This window comes from Poecilia formosa, unplaced genomic scaffold (genome assembly GCF_000485575.1).
Source record: "Poecilia formosa unplaced genomic scaffold, Poecilia_formosa-5.1.2 Scaffold952, whole genome shotgun sequence".
In the NCBI taxonomy this organism is placed as follows: Eukaryota; Metazoa; Chordata; class Actinopteri; order Cyprinodontiformes; family Poeciliidae; genus Poecilia; species Poecilia formosa.
The window spans coordinates 10324-29154 of record NW_006800891.1 but is presented as its reverse complement, the minus strand read 5'-3'; the positions used below and the strand labels follow the sequence as shown (position 1 = coordinate 29154).

The 18831-nt window shown below is 48.3% G+C and overlaps 1 protein-coding gene across 2 annotated transcripts in view; it reads right to left on the bottom strand.

The window, feature by feature from the left end:
* Positions 1–13: 13 nt before the first annotated feature.
* LOC103132191 (signal-induced proliferation-associated 1-like protein 2) overlaps positions 14–18831 on the bottom strand; it is a 23782-nt gene continuing 4964 nt past the window's right edge. The window contains exons 2-17 of one of the 2 annotated variants that reach the window (XM_016667206.1): positions 13730–13872; positions 9501–10635; positions 9292–9419; positions 9034–9219; positions 8477–8630; positions 6130–6233; positions 5894–6048; positions 5240–5822; positions 4883–5157; positions 4137–4301; positions 3965–4038; positions 3708–3787; positions 3392–3639; positions 2871–3044; positions 2373–2403; positions 14–355 (exon numbers count right to left, since the gene is read on the bottom strand). In XM_016667206.1, coding sequence (XP_016522692.1) covers positions 74–355; positions 2373–2403; positions 2871–3044; positions 3392–3639; positions 3708–3787; positions 3965–4038; positions 4137–4301; positions 4883–5157; positions 5240–5822; positions 5894–6048; positions 6130–6233; positions 8477–8630; positions 9034–9219; positions 9292–9419; positions 9501–10467 — 3606 coding nt within the window. In that variant the 5' untranslated portion in view covers positions 10468–10635; positions 13730–13872 and the 3' untranslated portion in view covers positions 14–73. Of the gene's footprint in view, positions 356–2372; positions 2404–2870; positions 3045–3391; positions 3640–3707; positions 3788–3964; positions 4039–4136; positions 4302–4882; positions 5158–5239; positions 5823–5893; positions 6049–6129; positions 6234–8476; positions 8631–9033; positions 9220–9291; positions 9420–9500; positions 10636–11821; positions 12250–13729; positions 13873–18831 lie in introns of those variants that run through there. The other variant, XM_007543949.2, reaches the window with a different exon arrangement.

Genomic DNA, 18831 nt, shown 5'->3' with positions numbered 1-18831 from the left:
ACACACACACACACACACACGTTGAGGCCTTCTGACCTTCACCTGTTTCTCTTCCCATGTCTAACTCCTCCCCTCATTCTCCTTGTCCCCCAACCCCCGACCCCCTGGCCTCAGCCAATGAGGTGAGGGGAAAGCTGCTACTGAAAGTAGTTTTATTGTGAAAGTCCAGCTGCTCACCTTTCTGAAGAGGTGCAGGCCGGCATCTGATGGTCGGTGCGCTGTGGCGGCGCCGCAGGATGTGGGCGGGGCTCTGCAGAGTCCTACCACTGGCAAGGGACAAACTGTCATGTGACCTGCTGCGGGTCAGACGTTTCCATGGAAACAGGGCAGAGACTCCAGCGGCTCTGCAGGTAGACTGAGACAGGAACCAGGTGAAGGGGCAGAGCAACTGACTGGTCATTATGGTTCTGACCAATCACAGCCATGTCTCGTCAGCTTCCTGAACCCTGACCCCTCTGAACTCTGACTTGTCAGAACAGACCAGGCCGACCCAGACCTGAGACAGACCCAGCGGACACCTCAGAACCAAGGCGGGTGTGGCAGAAGTCTGGATTCTGGAAGTGGAGGTTCTGCCCATCACCAGAACCTCGTTATTCGTCTGAAGAGTTTGTGCGTTCTTTGCAAATTTGCTTAAACACCGATTGTTTCCGTCAGTTTCAAGCGGTGAAGCTCCTCCATCTATAAAGATTTTGTTTTCACTATGAAGCGCTTTCGTACAGAGATCGGAGGCGGCTTGGCCCGTTGTCTGACATATTTTCCTTCTCCATCTCATACGGTTTGATCCCAACAGAAGCCATTGTGTTTGTGTATCTTTCTCTTGCACATTGGCTAAAAATGTCCACATATTTTCTTTGTGGTGGTCTCGAAGACATCGGCCTACCTTGCCTCTTGCCTACCAAGATGGCGCGGATCACTTTCAGTCCAGACTAGTGGGAACTATTGCTTTGTTTCAGACACGTGACCCGGATGACGCGCCAAGTTCAGATGAAGGTCCGGAAGGGGAGTTCTCCGGTTCAAATCAGAGCAAAATGGATCACAGCGAGTAGCTAATGCCCTAAATAGGCTGGAACAGCTGAGGCATCTCGGGGAAAGAAAACATGCATATATTTAGGATATGATCCGTATTATCTCAGTATCTTACGGGACGGGTGGCAACCCTATTTAGAACCAAAAGCAGCTTTAGATGACTGACCACTTGTTTCTGCCGGGTGAGTGGCGAGTTGTGCTATTTTAAGTAATTTTATGATAACGATGCTATTGCTAACAACAAACTATGTTATTTTATGAGCTTGAATCTCCTGGTAAATCATTTATTTAGCTTCTGTAAACCCAAATTCATGCTGGAGTTGTACGTTAATGTTGAGTCGCTGCTGGATTCGGGTCCAATGTAGGTCAACGATTGGCTCCGATCTACAGAAACCCCGAGTTCGTGTCTGTTCGTGTCTGGACACGAAGCATGTGGGGGAACAGTAACAGCTCACTGTCTGTATGGCTGGTAGGTTATATTTAATTTATTTAGCTTTTTATTAAGCATTAAAGTCCCACTGAATAAACGTTATTATTTCCTGTCCGTGACTCGGCACTGAGCTAGCTGCTAACAACATTAGCACTCTGAGGACAATCATGCTAGGGCATAAAAATAATATATCTGACCTTACATATGAACGCTTGGCTTTCTAAGTAACTGTCCAATAAAACAGCTGGAAATACAATTTAAACGATGCGATGGTTTCCTGTCAGAAAGTGGCGCTGCAAACTCTGGCATTGGTAGTTTTTGCACCTCCTGCTTTTAGCTGTAGATTGTTGATTCACGTTTCTCCTCTTTTTCAGTACGTTTTTTTAAAATGAACTCCCTTGTGACCAACTACCTTTGAAACACGAAAATAACTTTTATCTTTCTCTATTAGAACGGGTGGAGCAACTGTACAGGACAGACTTTAGACATTTTGATGCTGGATCAGCAGATTTACTCAATCTGTATTGCGTGACTTCTTCTTCTTCTTCTTGGTTTTTATTGGCGGTTGGCAATAAACTTTCAGTAGCATTACCGCCACTTACTTGTATGGAGTGTGGTTCGTGATGATCTATATACTTTTACTTCATACCTAATCCCTACAATAATTTCTGACTAAACATACACTCACACATACACACCTACTTAAATAATCTTACTTGCCTTTGCGTGACGTCGGTGCAGCCCAGCAATAATCTGCTGAAGAGGCGGGGCTTTACTAAAGCCTGACCAATCAGGTTGCTGCTCATTCGTCTGAGCAAGTAATACTTCCTGCAGGATCTCAGGTCAGGAAGTTTTCACTCGCTCATTTAGTTTGGATCTCATTGTTTTATTACTGACAGAAATCTTTCAGACTCACCTTCTGGCCTCTGATTGGACGATGGCTGGGTCTGCAACAGGAAGTCAGGTCAAGTTTATTAGTCTAGAACATTTGAGCAACAAGGCACTTCAAAGTGTTTTACATCAAATGAACATCACTGAGTCATTAATTGATAAACTATACATTATCAAAATGTTGGTCAATTATTCATATTTCATTAATCAAACTCCAACCAGCTGGATTTTTTGTCAGAAAGGAGCTCAGGGTTTCATCTGTTTTGCAACAGCAGATCTTTAATCCATTCAGTTATTTCTAAACTACCAGCAGTTTAAAGTCTCTCCTCTCAGTGAAGGGCTAGAAAGACAGAAAGTCAAGAAATACAATGTTCAAAAAATAGCAGGGTTGACATCTTATTCTGGGGATGGAGGTCAGATGGAGGTCAGATGGAGGTCAGATGGAGGTCAGAAGGAGGTCAGATGCTAGAAGGTGAACAGGTGTCTCAGGTGATGGCACCAGATGTCACCTGGTTTTTCTCACCTGCCAGTCTCCTCCAGTAACAAACCGCTGTTCAACCAGCTAAGCCCCGCCTCCCACAGACAGGTATCCTGGCTGCAGAGACGCTCTGCATCCCAGCTGGCGTCACCTGGATGGGTCAAAGGTGAATCTGGCTTCACTTTGTCTGCTGATGAACATCTGGTTCCACGATAGTCTCTGAAAAAAGTAGAGCAGATGTTAAGCTCCTGCCCAGCTCAACTCACCTGTTCTGCTCTGATGGGAAACCATTACAGGCCTAATAAAGGTTGAACAAACAGACTACATTTTCTCCAAATGCTTGCTATATTAATGGAAATACTGACACATAAATGCTGTCAGCTTGTATCAGTTATGGCTGAGCATGCACACAAACGTGTGGATTAAATGGTGAAACATAGTTTCTGTTTGACGTCCCGCTAATCATAAACGTTTGTGTTTCTGCTCCAGTGCAGCAGGGGGCGCCGCTCCAGGCGACGGAAGTCAATATTCATTTTGGAGAACTGACTCTGGAGCCACAGAGTTACCTAGCAACAGAGCCTCTGAGGTCGGTCACGAGACGGCTCGGCCCCGCCGACTCCTTCCTGTGGACGTCCGTCAGGACTAGCGTTGCCCCAGCAACCGCAGGCAGGGCTGATGGCGAGTAGAGGGCGGAGTCTATGCCGCTGTCCACCGACACGCCGCTGAGACAGGCGAGCTGAGGCGTCGAGGTCCTGCCGTCACTGCTGCTGCTGGACAACGTGTTGCTGCAACTTGAGCAACTTGTGGCTGCAAACTGCAGAGTCGTGTTCAGGTTGGACTGACAAAGTTTAAGAACGATTTCTGGCGTTTCGGTCGACTCACCTGCGGCCGCCGGCTGCCATTTCTGTCTGCTGGACTCGCTCGCTGAGGAAGACGAAGAGGAAGACCGTGGAGTCTGGTTTCTGGACGGGAACACGAGCAGACAGGCCGGGTCAGGGTGAAGATTAAAACAACCGGGTCAGCAGAACCCCCAGCTTCATGGGACCGAGCTGCGGCAGAACCATCTCAGGAAGCTAAACGCCCAGTCGTTCAGCTCTTACTCTGGAAGCCAAACGGATCCTGGTTCCAGTTCCACTCACCTCTGTCTCTACTGGGCTGGTGTTGCGTGGACCCGGTGCGTCCATCAGAACCGACAAACCAATCAGGAGGAGCTCTGCAGGGCGGATCAACACGGTAGTCACATTGCTGTCAAGGTCCTTTTCTGCTGGGGAACCTGGTTCTGTTCCAATTCGGTTCTGGTCCAGTTCTAACCTGATGTCGTTCTTGATGTCAGAGGAAGAGCTCAGTTGGACTGGACTCTGATTGGACGGTGTTCTGGCATTAGGCTGGGCTGCAGAGCTCCCATAGGGGCAGGAAGTGACATCAAGGTCCAGTCTGACCTCCAGCAGGGGGAGCCGTTGGGTCTCAGAGAAACTCCTGAAGATGAAACTTTGAGTCAGAGTGAAGCTTCAAAAACTGAACCGTAGTTCTTGATCTGAACAAGTTCAGTTGAGTTCACACATCTTTGAAAACACCATTCATTAATAATGAAAATAAATAAACATTTATTCAAAATATTAATCATATTATCACTCATTAAAATAAAACTGAATACGTTTCCTCCTGCTCACAGGTCAAAGGACATATTTTCCTTTAAATGTTTTTTTTCTCGACACCAGAAACCAGATCAGGGACAAATTGTGTTTCCAGAACAAATGCAGATGTCAGGGTCATGTGACCTCTGACCCCTGGACCCCACAGAATGAAACCGTACAATTTCCATTTAAAGCCGCTCTGGTAGATCTACTGCTGCCCTGAAATTTCTCAAACACATCCTTCTTTTAGATTTGACTTCAGGTAAACAAGAACATTTCTTTCTCCTCGATAGCTGCAGGTCACCATACAAAACCTCTTGGGATCATGGTTCTGGTGGCCCTTCGTGGTTCTGGTTGGTTCCAGCCAACCAGGTGCAGAGAGATGTTGATGTCACAGGAAACAAGAAGTGAAATATTTTCTACCTGCGTGGCGTCCCGTCTCTGAGGGGCGGGAGTACGATGGCGCTGACGTTCGCCGATGTCCTCAGCAGCTCGATCATCTGCTCGTGAGAAAGTGTTGCCACGGGAACTGAGCAGATTTCCACCAACCGGCAGCCGGGGCGAAGACCCGCCTGCCAGGCGAAACCGTGGGCCTCGACGTCGGCCACCACACCCTCAAAGTTGACGTGAAAGCCCAGCTGACCGAGGCGGTTCCTCCTCAGAGTCACGGCTGCCCCCGCAGCGCCGTGGGTCACCGTCTGAAAGTTAACATGACCGGGTTATAATGCGCTTAAGGAGGTGGTTGGAGAGGGGTCGGGGACCAATGGGAGCCCTGCTCACCTTCAACCGTTGCGTGATCTCCTGGGAGTCCTCCCAGCGGCCATCCCGTGTGGAAAACGCCACGCAAAGTCCGTGTTGGTAGAACACCTGGATGGATCCGTGTGCGGTGTTCCAGCCAATCACATCCCTGCATGAACAGTGAAACACCACCTTTCTGCCCGCCTCCTCTATCAGCACCAGCAGCTCGCTGGAGACGGCCAGTCGGCAGGCGACTGCGACAGAACTGCGGGGGTCGCGAACCGTCACGCTCCAGGTGAGGGCGCCTGCACTCTGCAGGTAGGCCAGCGGATGCGGCGCCAGACGCTCCTTTTTCTTTCCGCCCAGAGAGATAAGGCTGAAGCGGACACCAGAGGAGGAGTCCAGTGGTGTCGTCGTTACAAAGCTGTTCACCAACTGCTTCAGCTGTTCCTTGCGAGCACGCGTTGCCATGGTGACAAACGACTCGGACTTGTGGGTGGCGTGTTTGGCATTGATGATCTTGGTCAGCAGGAAGTCCACGAAGGCAGAAGAGGCAGGAGCTATCCAACCAGATGGGATTGATGGACCAAAGGGAGGGACGCCCCGGGACCTAGATACGGCAAGACTGAAAGACACAGCAACTTCACACCTGGAGTCAGACCTGGGACACTTCACTTCCTGCGGACAAAGTCTAACCTGTAACAGGTGTGCTGGGTGCAGGGTCGGTGGACTCTAACAATGATGAAAACATGCTGGAGGTCGGCACGGTTGATCTGGGGCTTAAAGGGCGGAGCATCAGGTTCCTGGAAAATCACGGTGACATCGTTCCCAACAAGGTGTGACCTCAGCACCTGAAAATGAAAACCATGATGAACTCTGCAGTTCTCCTGTAGCGCTGTGGAACCCCCCTACAGCAGAGCACCATGTAGTACCTGACCAGAACCATCGGCATCAGTTTGTAGCAGGGCAGAAACATGGAATGTCAGCTGAAATTCTCCAAACATCATGGAAACAGTTGGACTTTCTGTTGAGTTGCCTGAAAGGAGACAGAAACGGATCTGGATTGCAAAGAGATTTCAGTTGCAGTTTTATTCACAACCCAGAAGGAAATTGGTTTGCGCTAAGCATCAAAAATAGAAAAAACAGAAAACATCCACAAAAAAAATCTCCTTCACTCAGTGAGGACACTTATCGGGACCAATAACTCATGCCCTAGTGCACTAAGTGCATGGCACTCTCAACGTCACCTGCTTTGATTCACGTATGAGCTTCAGTGCCATCCCGTCCTGACCCACCGGTCCTGTCCTGACCCACCGGTCCTGTCCTGACCCACCGGTCCTGTCCTGACCCACCGGTCCCTGACCCATCGATCCCGTCCTGACCCACCGGTCCCTGACCCATCGATCCCGTCCTGACCCACCGGTCCCATCCTGACCCACCGGTCCCATCCTGACCCACCGGTCCCGTCCTGACCCATCGGTCCCATCCTGACCCATCGGTCCCGTCCTGACCCACCGGTCCCGTCCTGACCCACCGGTCCCGTCCTGACCCATCGGTCCCGTCCTGACCCACCGGTCCCGTCCTGACCCACCGGTCCCGTCCTGACCCACCGGTCCCGTCCTGACCCACCGGTCCCGTCCTGACCCACCGGGTCCAATGGGACGTTGGTCCCTCTGCAGCTGGAACAGCTTCAGCTCTTCAGGCTGCCCACCAGGTCTAGCAGAGAGTTTATGCGGATTTCTGACCACATTTGTGAGGTCACACACTGATGTGGGACGAGAAGGCCCGGCTCTCAGTCTCTGCTCTGATTCATCCCGAGGTGTTCTGATCGGGTTGAGGTCAGGACTCCGAGCCAGGCTGTCCATCATGTCTTTATGGACCTTGCTTTGTGCTCTGGTCCACAAAGGGTCCAGATCCAAACTGTTCCGTTCCCACTCAGATGGGATCCTGGACATGTCCAAGATGTCTTGGTCTGCTGAAGCAGTCAGAGTTCCTTTCACTGGAACCAAGGGTCCAAGCCCAGCTCCTGAAAAACAGCCCACACCATGATCCCTCCTCCACCAAACTTTACACTTGGCCCAATGCGGTGAGACGAGTGCTGTTGTCCTGGCAACCGCCAAACTCAGACTTGTCCATCAGATTCCCAGATGGAGAAATGCGATTTGTCACTCCAGGGAACGTTCCTCCACTGCTCTAGAGTCCAGCAGCGGCTTTACACCTCTACATCCAACGCTTTGCGTCACTTGGTGATTTTTGGCATGGGTGCAGCTGGTCGCCATGGAAACCCATCCCATCAAGCTGTCTGTTCCTGTGCTAATCTGAAGGCCACATGAAGCCTGGAGGTCTGCAGTGATTGACTCTGCAGAAAATTGGCGACCTCATCACACTATGAGCTTCAGCAACTGCTGACCGTCAGTTTACGTGGCCGACCACTAGGTGGCAGAGTTGCTTCCATTTTCATATAATATGGCTGACTGGAATATTTAGGAGCGAGGAAATTTCAGGACTGGATTTGTTGCACATCCCATCACAGTTCCAGGCTGGAACTCACTGAACTCCTGAGAGCAAAACATTTGTTCTCAAATGTTTGTAAAAACAGTCTGCATTCAAACACCTGATTCCATTAATTTGGATGGATGAGCAAATATTTTTGGCAAATATAGTGTATAAATTAAAAAAAAACCTAGAAAGCGGCCTGGATACTCCAGTCAAAGCCCGGGGATTAAGAATGAAAGAAAACTGACAACGCCGTGTTCTGGTCTTACACATCAAACTCTCTTCAGAGTGGATGTTCAGGTTGAGAATCAGGTTAGCCTTAAGTAATCAGGGTAATTTTTTCCCATTTCTGTTAGATTCACTTCTTTTATTAAGTTAAAGATTTTTTTAAAGTCCTTAATTTCTTTTAAGCACAAAAAGAAATCAAACGAGAACAAAGACCGTTCAGTGCATCTGTTCTCGCGTGGTTTTAGTGTCACATGACCAGCCAAACGTCAGCGTCTCATTGGACAGCTGCTGGTCAGGAGACACCGTCTGTCGCTGCCGCAGGTCGGCCTCGAGAACTTGTAGGTCCTGGAGAACATCATGATCCACTGAAGGTTCTGCTCGGGTGTTCTGGATAAGGGAAACATCTAGAATCTCCAGAACCTTTTGGACCTGGCCTGAGATGGTGGGCTCGAACATCCGTGACCCGGATAGAAGTTCTGGTTTGGTCAAATATCTAAAAGTGGACCTGACCTTGAACAGAACATATTTAGATCATAAGAAAGCAGGCTCTGGTACCAGAGTTCTGCTGGTCTTGGTGCTTGTAGAAACTCTTCACCGGGTCGCTGTGGCCCAGCAAGTTTAGGAACTGGGTCAGGGCAGGACTGCTGGTCTCTCCCGTGTTCTGACCGGCCCGGCTCAGCTGCAGGTCCACTCTGTGCTGGAGGATGAGCTGCAGGAAAACAGGAAGACGGAGGACGGATCAGAACCAGCGCGTCAAGAGTTGTGATGATAAACCTGTCGGTCCAACTCCAGTGTTTACGCCACATTCTGCTCTGCCAGAACCAGAACCACCCGTCCTTTCTACTGCTACAAGGTCCAACGTCATGTTGCTTTTTGATGTCAGAACGTGGATCAATCCAGCAACACCAGAACCTCCACTGAAGAGAACTGCAGACTGCTTTACAGTGTCCTGGTTCCAGTCCAACCACATTTAGTGTGGTAATAGGGACCAGCAGAACCTTGTCCAGAACCGTGGAGAGAAAGGAAAACAATTCCTGCTTTTCAACACTGTAAGGTCTGTAGGACTTCCAGAACCACCAGAACAGGCAGTAGGATCAGCAGAACCAGCTCACCTCCTGCTGGTCCAGTTGCAGCAGCAGGTCTGGGACTTGGGGGGAACGGCTTGCCGCTCGCAGACTCTGGATGTTGAGTTCTGGGACCACAAATTCCAGGACATCCTTCAGGGGAAGACCTCGACCCGTCCCGTGTTTGGACGAAGGGACCGAGTCCTCCATGATGGATCCTCTCAGGGTGGACAGCTGAGGAGAAACAGGAAGCTGCTAATTAGACCATGAGATCTTGCGCTGACCCGGGTTGGTTGGATCAGTTACCTGGCCAGTCCGGAGGATGATCCTGTAGCAGAACCTGGTCGGGTTTCCTCCATCATCCACAGCATCTCGACGGACGCTCAGGGAAACCGGACCGAACTTTGGATCAACGCCAAAATAATTCTGGTGATCTAGAGGGACAGGAGCCAGGAAACGGGTCACAGAACCTGAAACAGCTAAACACTGGGACCAGAACTGGGACCAGGTCTTACCTTTGGTGTAGAAGTATTTCTGGTAGTACGTGGCTCCCAGGTCCAGGAACTCGTCCGTCCCCCTGAGGTCTGCAGGACAGCGCTTGCTTCTTGTGGACACCTCCAGGACAGAAACGGCAGCATTGGTGCCGGTGGAGCTGCTGAGCCGGGTCAGGTCCAAGTTCTGGTCCATTTCCCCTCCAAGCTCATTCAGGAAGTGAGGACAGGCTAGGACCAGAGCGCTGCTCCGTTCGTCACCATCCTGGTCCTCATGTCCTATTAACGGCAGCAGATCAGGAGCCTCTGCACAGGGACGTCCCTTTGCTACAGTGACGAGGACACTCTGAACATCATAATGAGAGAACCACCTGTGAGGGGTCAAAGGGCAGCCGCTGTCCTGGTACACCTCAACGCTGTTGGTCCGCTGAGGCTTCAGGCGGCCGAGGACAGACGTCTCCATCTTCTTTCTGTGATCTCTGTCAGTGTCCTGTCCTGGAACGAAGACAATGTCCCCACGTGCGATCTGGACAGCCGCCTGCAGGCTGGGAGAAAGCACGGTAGAGATGGTGTCAGGCTCAGGCATGGGAGGAGGAGCACTGGGCTCCTGGTCCAGAACCTCCCAGAACCCCGCTGAGCTCAGCAGGTCCACGCTGGACGAGCTCCCGTGTCTTCTGGTCAGCGTGGCTGCGGGACCGGCGTCCTCAGAACCAAAGTCAAAGTCACTGATGGTCGCCTCGCTGTTGCTCCTCTTCATCCTCACCAGACCTGTCCTGGAGAACTGGACGCCGATCTCCGACTGACCTGACAGGGCCAGATTGTCCTCCAGAAACTTCCTAGAATGTCCATCCAACTGGCTCGGTCCCAGCCTGTCAACTCTTGAGGGAGGCCGGGCGTTCTCTATCTCCCGCTTCTTTGACCAGTTTGACACACGGGCGCGAACCCCCATCTGAGGAACAGCTGGAGATCCCTGGGTCTGTGGAGGACCCATGACCTCCAGAGACTCTCAGCTGTCCACAGGTCTTCTAATTAATGAGTAACGTTCACGAAGTCCACCAAGATCTTTGTCCCAGTCCTGAATCAGTGATCAGAATTCCTCCTGCTGCTGTCTGTGGTCCATCGGGTCCAGTCGGTCTACAGATGAGACGTTCCTTTGGACCTGAAAGGCAAAAAGAACAGTTGAGGAACTGAAAGGGTAGGACGACAGAACAACTGGGTTATGGCTGGAGGGAGGATGACAGCCTCAAGGATCTTGGGGTCAAAGTTCAATCTGAACAAACTCCAACTTGTCCTTTCTCACATTTTTTACACTATTCTGATACTTTATGGAACTTGGGAGTATTTCATAGTTTTCAGAAATGCAGAGTTAAATCTTCCATCTGTACTTTGGTGAGACATTCGTCCACCAGGAGGCCCGTCTCTGAACCTGTGGACAGACATCACCTGACTCCTAGTGGACGCTGGAGACGAGATGTCCACAGAGCTCAGCCTGGGGTTCTTCTGGTGCTGACCCGATGTTGTGGGTCAGAACCAGCTCCAGGACAACATCAGTCCTGTTTACTGATTCCAATCAGCTGATTGCTGTGTGACATCACTTCCTGTATTACAGAGCTGGCTGATTTCATCTTTGGATAAACCTCCAGGAAATCCTCTTCCTCATCAGCAGAACCGCTGGTTCTGGTGGACCTCCGCCTGGATGAGTCAGTTACTTAGTTCACCTGTAGTTTAACTAGTTGGTACTAGTTAGTTTAACTAGCTCGCCCTTAACCAGCTAACCTAGTTCACCACTAGTTAGTTCAACTTGTGAGACTCGGTTCTGTCTCAGAATCTAGAATCTGTCGGATTCTGCTCAAGATGGGCCCAAACTGGACTAAACTCAGTCCACAATGTCCGGTACCGAGCCTGGGCTCGGCGGGTCGTCTGAAGGGTTGCCAGTGTGCAGCTGGGAACATATTCTCAGGAACCGGTTCTGTCGGTCCAAAAACACACAGAGGTTCTCCGGGAAGCTGGTTGATCAGAACTTCCAACTGGACTGACTTTAACATCGTGCACCGGCTGCAGATTGCAACACTTTATTTACTAACGGAACCCGAACACATCGGAACCGGAGGTTCGGAGTTCTGCTGGACTCTGCGGGAGTTCTGGGAGCAGATGGAACCAGCTTCCCATCAAGTTCGAACATTCTGGATGTTCTGATGCAAGCTAAACAAAATCAAACAGACCCAGAAAGTTCTGAAAACACCCTCCGAACTCAGTAGAGTCCAAAGGTCCCAGAACCACAACCAGGATCGAACTTCACACAATAACTCATGGTTCTAAAAGTGGTTAGAACCAGAACAACTCACCAGTAACGCCATAAACACTCCCTGCCGAACCGGAACCACTTCCGGCAGGCTCTCTAACTGGTACCGGGCTGAACTGGTCCCCTGAAAAACTCTGCTCTAGGTTCGGTTCTGTGGTTTCTGGTCCCGACTGGGAAAAGTTTCTCAGCTGTTTCCGGTCGGAGTTTCGGCTGGTGCTGCCTTCACTTACGGCTCGGATTATTAACTACTTTGCTCTGAAGATTCGCTCAAAAGATCTGTTCATCCTTCATCAGAACCAAGCCGCCACCACCACCATCATCACCACCATCATCATCATCATCACCATCATCATCACCATCATCATCCCCAGCAGCAGAAGCAGCGCTTCATGTGGTTGAAAAAGAGAACAAATATGCTCTTTGCTGCCACCTGGTGGAAGCGAAGGGAAGCTGGGGGATTTATTGATCGGTGTTTCTAAATTATTATTATTATTACCTTTTTAAAGGTTAATAAAACGTTAACCTTTTTAAAGCTTTAGGGTTGTAAAACCTTCAACAGGATGAAAACCAGCAGTCAAGGTGAAAAAGGCAACAGCAGGCTTCAGCAGATTTTCAGAGCTCTGTGTGTTTTTTTTTTTTTTATTTCTTTGGAAATCAAATGTATAAGCAAATATATGTAAATGTATAAACATCTCAGAAGGTGCAGCTTCTGGCTCTTGGTCACATCGATGGTCAGGCAGAGCTTCAGAGAACATCTCCTGCGTCTGCCTGCTCTCCTCTAACAGAACCTGACTGGTGGTTTTCCTTCCAACTAACTTATTCTGAGTGGAACAATGGAAATAGAGGCTTGTTCCCTTATGAAGGGTCACCATGGCAACTGATGCCAATGAGAGCATCAAAATAACTAATGAAAGTTCCAGTGGAAACTTGTCTGAAGCCGATGGACACTAGAGGACAGAAAGACATGCAGAGACCCGAGGAGAGACTAAGACTTGATGGACACACAGGAACGCTCTGAGAGCCTGAAGCAGACAGACAGAGACATGTTGCAGCCTGAAACAAAACAGAAACGGTTACGCCCTGTGGACCAGAACCTGTTTCTGGAAGAGCAGAACGAGTTTCTGGATCAGCTTCATGTCGATTCAGGAAAAGAACTGGAAGGACCACACCCGCTGGAGACGCTCAACGTTTTATTTAGGTTTTCTGCAAAACGTTCTGCATAGTGTTGATCAATTCCAGAGGACTCCAAAGCTTCCCCTATCAGTGACCTCTGATGAGGGAGAACCACTGCATCATAGCCACAGCTGCCCTGGACCAGTGCATCAGAAATCCATCCCTAGTTTATGAATCCGTCTCCCTAAAGGGTTGATTTGCCCCTTTCCTCATCTTGTCAGGTCCCGCCGATCTGATTGGCGGTTTGATCACCAACAGCCGGCGGCAGGAAGCCGGGCAGACTTCAGTTTTTGTCCAGGGTTCAAGATGTCTCTGAATTCTGTCTCCAGGCGAACTCCAGGAACTTTGAAGATGGACACAGCTGAAAAACAGCAAATTATACTTTAATTCAAGTAATGTGGATTTTCTTCTGTGTATAAGATGTGATGCTGACGTTAGAAGGTCCTGAACATGATCTGGTCATGCAGAAGCTGCTGATGGTTAAAAACCTTCTGAACTCTCAGTGAGGAGACGCAGCCTCTCCGCTAAGCTCCGGTTGTCCTGCAGCACAGCTGACAGCTGGAAGTGCTGCCCCCTGCTGGCTTCAGAGACTAGCCAATCAGAGCACAGCTTTACTTAGACTGTTAAACCAACCTGTTCACAGGTGGAGCTTATAGTGGATACATTTAGCAAATCTGAATATAAAATCTTTCCACAATGGTTCTATATTGAACCCTCAATATTACACATTCACCTGAAAATAATTTTTTTGTAGCTCGTTAGCAGGTGGTGGTCTTACCATCTCTGAGGTGCATGATGGGAGCAGGAAGCGTGCTAAAATATGGATGCTGCAAAGCCTCCTGAGCTGAAATCCGTTCCGTCGGAACCAGCCTGAGCATCTTCTGGGCCAGGTCATCAGTCTTACAGGAGAGCTGCTCCAACCTGATGCAGAGGAGCAGAGACTGAGCATAATGCATGTTAGCAGCTCCTCCATCCATCCATTTTCTAACACCTTTGTCCCTCATGGGGTCAGGAGGTGCTGGTGCCTTCAGCTGTCAGCGGGCGAGAGGCGGGGTCACCTGGACAGGTCACCACTCTGTTGCAGGGCAACACAGAGACAGACAGGACACACAACCATGCACACACACTCACACCTAGAGAGAATTCAGAGAGACCAGTTAACCTGACAGTCATGTTTTTGGACTGTGGGAGGAAGCCGGAGTACCTGGAGAAAACCCAGCATGCACAGGGAGAACATGCAAACTACATGCAGAAAGACCCCGGGCCGGGAATCGAACCCAGAACCTTCTTGCTGCAAGGCATCAGTGCTACCAACTGCACCACTGTGCAGCCTGTTAGCAGCTCCTGTTAGCATCTAAACCCAGGATTAGCTTTTATTTAACAGCTTAGCACTACTCTCATCCAGGTCCATTTGGGATGTTTATCCCTAAAGCAGGCAGCACAGTGGGGTAGTTGGTAGAATTGATGCTTTGCAACAATCCTAGCCTGAGGAAAAGGAGTTAACATATTGTCTCCTGGAATGCCAGGTTTTCCCCAGGTACTGCAGCTTCCTCCTGCCATGGTCTCTCTAAATTAGCCCTAGCAAGCATCCTTGTCCTGCCTTTATCTATGATGGCCCAGACACCTGTCCAGGGTGTCCCTCTCCTCTCACATAGCCCATCTCCCGGGCCCCTGGCCACGCCCCCAAGTGTTAACCCAGTAAGTATACACAGGCAGCCAGTGGCGATTAAAGCAACCCTGTTAAACACTTTATCTGCCAAATCTTAGACTTTAGATTAGTCTTAGCTTTTTTTGGTGAAGGCGGATGCTTTTTTCCTCTGCTTTCTTCCTGCCCTGCCCCCTGTTTTTGTCCTGACTTTTTCTCTTTTTATTTTGAACCCTTTCTATGCACATCCTCCAAATCTACAAATTATGGATCTGGTCAGCTGCTCTCAATGCAATTGATCAAATTGTCTCGAGGAGAAGACTGGGCAGAGGAGAGCCCTCCTGTCCTACGGGGACACACCCAGAGGGATACATCCTGGATTTATTTGGATTCATGATAACAGGATTTCTGTTTGGAGTTGGCAGATACCTGGCATGTCGACAAATTTGTGACGGATTGGGCCGACTAGCAAACACTCAGACTGACACGGTGACAGAGACACCGTGTCAGTGGATGTGATTCTTGCTGAGACTCTAAAACTCTCTAGCAGGAAGGAATCGATCCTGGAGAAGTTGCCAGTTTTGGTTCAGTGGAACGGCCACACTAATTTGGATGATTGGAATTAACAGAGATGTATCGGTGAGACTTTAGGGCAGGTTAAAATTTAAAATCTACCCGACCTAAAGCTTTCTGCATCTGAACTGGCTCCCCTGTGTTAGCCTGGACTGGCTGGCGATCTCAAATCTCCTGGAAGATTTGTGAACGTAACGCTCCTTCTCTCCTCACTCCCTTCTGTAATCATCCGTGTGACTGTGGAGCAGAGCGCTCCCAAGGACTGGCTCCTGGATAACCATCATATCAGACTGTTGCCTGGGAGACCGAGCTGCATGGTTTCATGGTCATACACATGCAACACACAAACACAGGAAACAGATGCACTGTGATGTCACCGCCTTTCACTCATATCTTTATATTACCTGAATGCTGCTACATGTGCCTGTTTTTCCTGATGCATTTCTTCCTTGCCCTGTCTGTCTAGTTCAGAGGTGCTCAATATGTCAATCTCGATTGATCGCGGAAGGTTTTGAGTTGATCTCAGCAGTAGGTGACAAACTGAACGTCACCAGGACGCTGAGAACTAAATAAAAAAAGGGACTCAAAGAGCAACTGACCATCAGAGCAGGAGCTCAGGGGAACGCTTATTAATAATCGCAAAATAAATATCAATCCTGAAAACCTAATAACGAAAAGGACTGAATGTTATGTTTTCAATGTAATCTCTGCTTGGGTTTAGAGAGCAGGCGGTTGCCACGGCAACAGGCATGCTAAAGGACAGAGAGTAAAAAGGTACTCATGGTTTAGAGCTGATCACCTGTTCAGGTTGTTTTGTTTACCTGCGGCGAGTTCAGCCGTTCCTGAACGTTCAATAAACAACAAACTTGGACTAATGACCTCGTTCGTCTGCAAGTATACGTCATTCACAACAAAAATATGACAAATATATTTCATTAAGTAACAAACAAATGGCTTCTACCGTAATAATTATGTAATTAAATTAATTGTTTAATATTTGTAAAACTAGCTTGCTGCTCTCTGGCATCTCGTGCTGAGTTCAGACTCTGAGAGGATTTTCCTCCATCAAACATGATATTAATTTCTGTTTCTTATTTTGTGGAAATATTGATGTTTATGAGATTTTCTCCCAAATTATAACCTTTATAGCTACACTGCTGAAAATGAGGAGCAACATTCACAAATGACATTGAAATAAAATCCAGTCCAACATTTGAGGTGATTCCTCTGGATCCTGTTTTAGGAAAAATATCTAAACTTCACGAAATGTGCTTTAACCTAACAGAGCTCTGTGGTTCCTCCTATCAGACTGAAATGTCTCATATTTCGGTCATCAAACCAAAGTTCAGATCTACCATAACTGACTGACACCTGCTGATCTCTGGTTTGCAACCAGATTCTGACTGAGAAACCACCCAGATAGCACATGATGGTAATTCAATTATAGTCAGAATAGTTGATTTTTGGTTGAGGTCGGCAACTGATGGTGGATCAACCATCAAACAATCATCCAATTCTAGCCAATTAACTAATATTGAAAATATGTAATTGAATCAATGTTGTTTTGTGGTCGAATTTTAATAGTTGAAACGCCAACGTCGAATCCAGGGTTTTTCCAACACTGGTCCTCAGGACACACTGCCTTGCAAGTTTTAGGCATTTCCATAATTCAGCACAGATGATTTTAATTGATGGCTGATTGACAGGATTTTGCTGAACTGAAAACCTGCAGGTCAGCTGGCCTTGAGGACCCTTGTCTAATCAATTTTAAATCTAAATATGCCGTTTGTTGCACCCCTCCTCCTCAACTCCCCGCTCCCCCTAAACCTTCCCCTCATTACCCCCCATGCCCCCTCCTTGTGCTCTGGGTCAGAACATTTTATTACTGGGTTAATCATGTTTCAAATCAAGCACTACATGTTGAGAACAGTGGGTTGTGATTCCTTTCTGTACATTTTCTTACTTGTCTGTAAATTTTATTACTGACTGTGCATGATGTGTTGACACAAAAATATCTAGTCACTGCAGCAGTGGTTCGATCCGCCTCCCCGTTTTTACTCCAGTGGTTTGTCCCAAACAGCCACTTTGCTGCTGGCTTGTTTGCAACCGGCTTCCGAATTGGATTCTACTTTGAGCAGTTTTATGGTAAGTTTGGCAACATTACTTTGATCTTAAAAGTGTTTATTGAAAAATAACTGCATTGTTTTGTGCCCATAGTAATCCTACAATGGATCCTTAATGGAGCAACCAGAAAAGCACAAAAAGAAATAGAAAGGATCAAACAAATCACCTTAGCTACAGCTAGGAAAACAATAACAGAAGCGCGAACCAAACCAAATCCGACAACCAACAAACCGCCGCAACTACAACAGGATCAGGCTCAACAAAATAAAAGAGACAGGATAGGAGAAAGTGAACAAACACAAACAATCCCCACATCATGGGTACATACACCTAACACACAGAAAGGAACAGGGACAGATAATTAAACTCAAGGGAACCCTGAGCCCCGCTTGCACCCACAAAACTCACACGATAATGCCACAAAAACAAGCCTGATCCACAACTCACAGGAACCCGCCTCCTCCAGCCGACCAACCCTTCCAGACATCCTCAAAACCTCACTCAAACCAGTAGCAACGGGGAGCTGTGGTGGCGCAGGGGCAAAGCACCACCCATGTATTGAGGCCTTAGTTCGCAGGTTCGATTCCCAGCCTGGCGACATTTGCCACATGTCTTCCCCATCTCTCATAACCCTCTTTCCTGTCAAACTACTTTCAAATAAAGGCCACTAGAGCCAACAAAATCTTAAAAAAAAAACAAAAAAAAAAACAGTAGCAACAATCCCTAGACCTTTGATCACCACCCACACCCACCAGGGCAACAAAATGGCAAATTGGCACTTAACCCCCAACAAATCAGTAATAATCCTAGGAGATTCCAACCTCAAAAGATTACCCAGGCCCACCAATCCTAACATCCAAACTGACTGCTACCCTGGAGCACAATTCAAACACGCCAACCACATCCTAAAGAAAACCAAAACCTGCAGCGAAATGTCCCAGAAACTGCACCACCACATCATCCCACCAATTCCAGACAAAATTTCACACAGCAGACGACAGAATACACTGGACACCACACAGCACAACACATCTGGGAACACCGGTGCAGCACTTTAAACTGCTAAATGACAGGGAACCTTCCATCCCACACAGATCCAACTAGGGACCTCCACCAAAAAAAATGGAGATACTTTTCTGACCATTTCTGTAAGAGTTTTTCATATTGTTTTTTATATTTACGTTATATATAATTTTTTAGATATTTCCTATCATTTTTAGATTATTTGCTTTTCTATACTCTTTGTACACTTTTGATCCACCTTGAACATTATTAGAAAACATTTTTGTTACTAGGATTTGAACTTTGAAAAACCCTCCACATTCAGGAAGCACAAGCACCACAACAATACTCACACCCTTCCATCTCTCACTCCTCCTCTTTCTCTCCCTTCCTCCTGTTTTTCCCTCTCTCCCTCTTCTTCATTCTATTCTTTTCTCCCCTCTCTCCCCAGTTGCTCTCCTCCTCCTCCTCCTCCCTTCATAAACCCTCACCAAACCTTTATCCTAACCCTAACCTCCCCCACCCTTTTCTCCTCT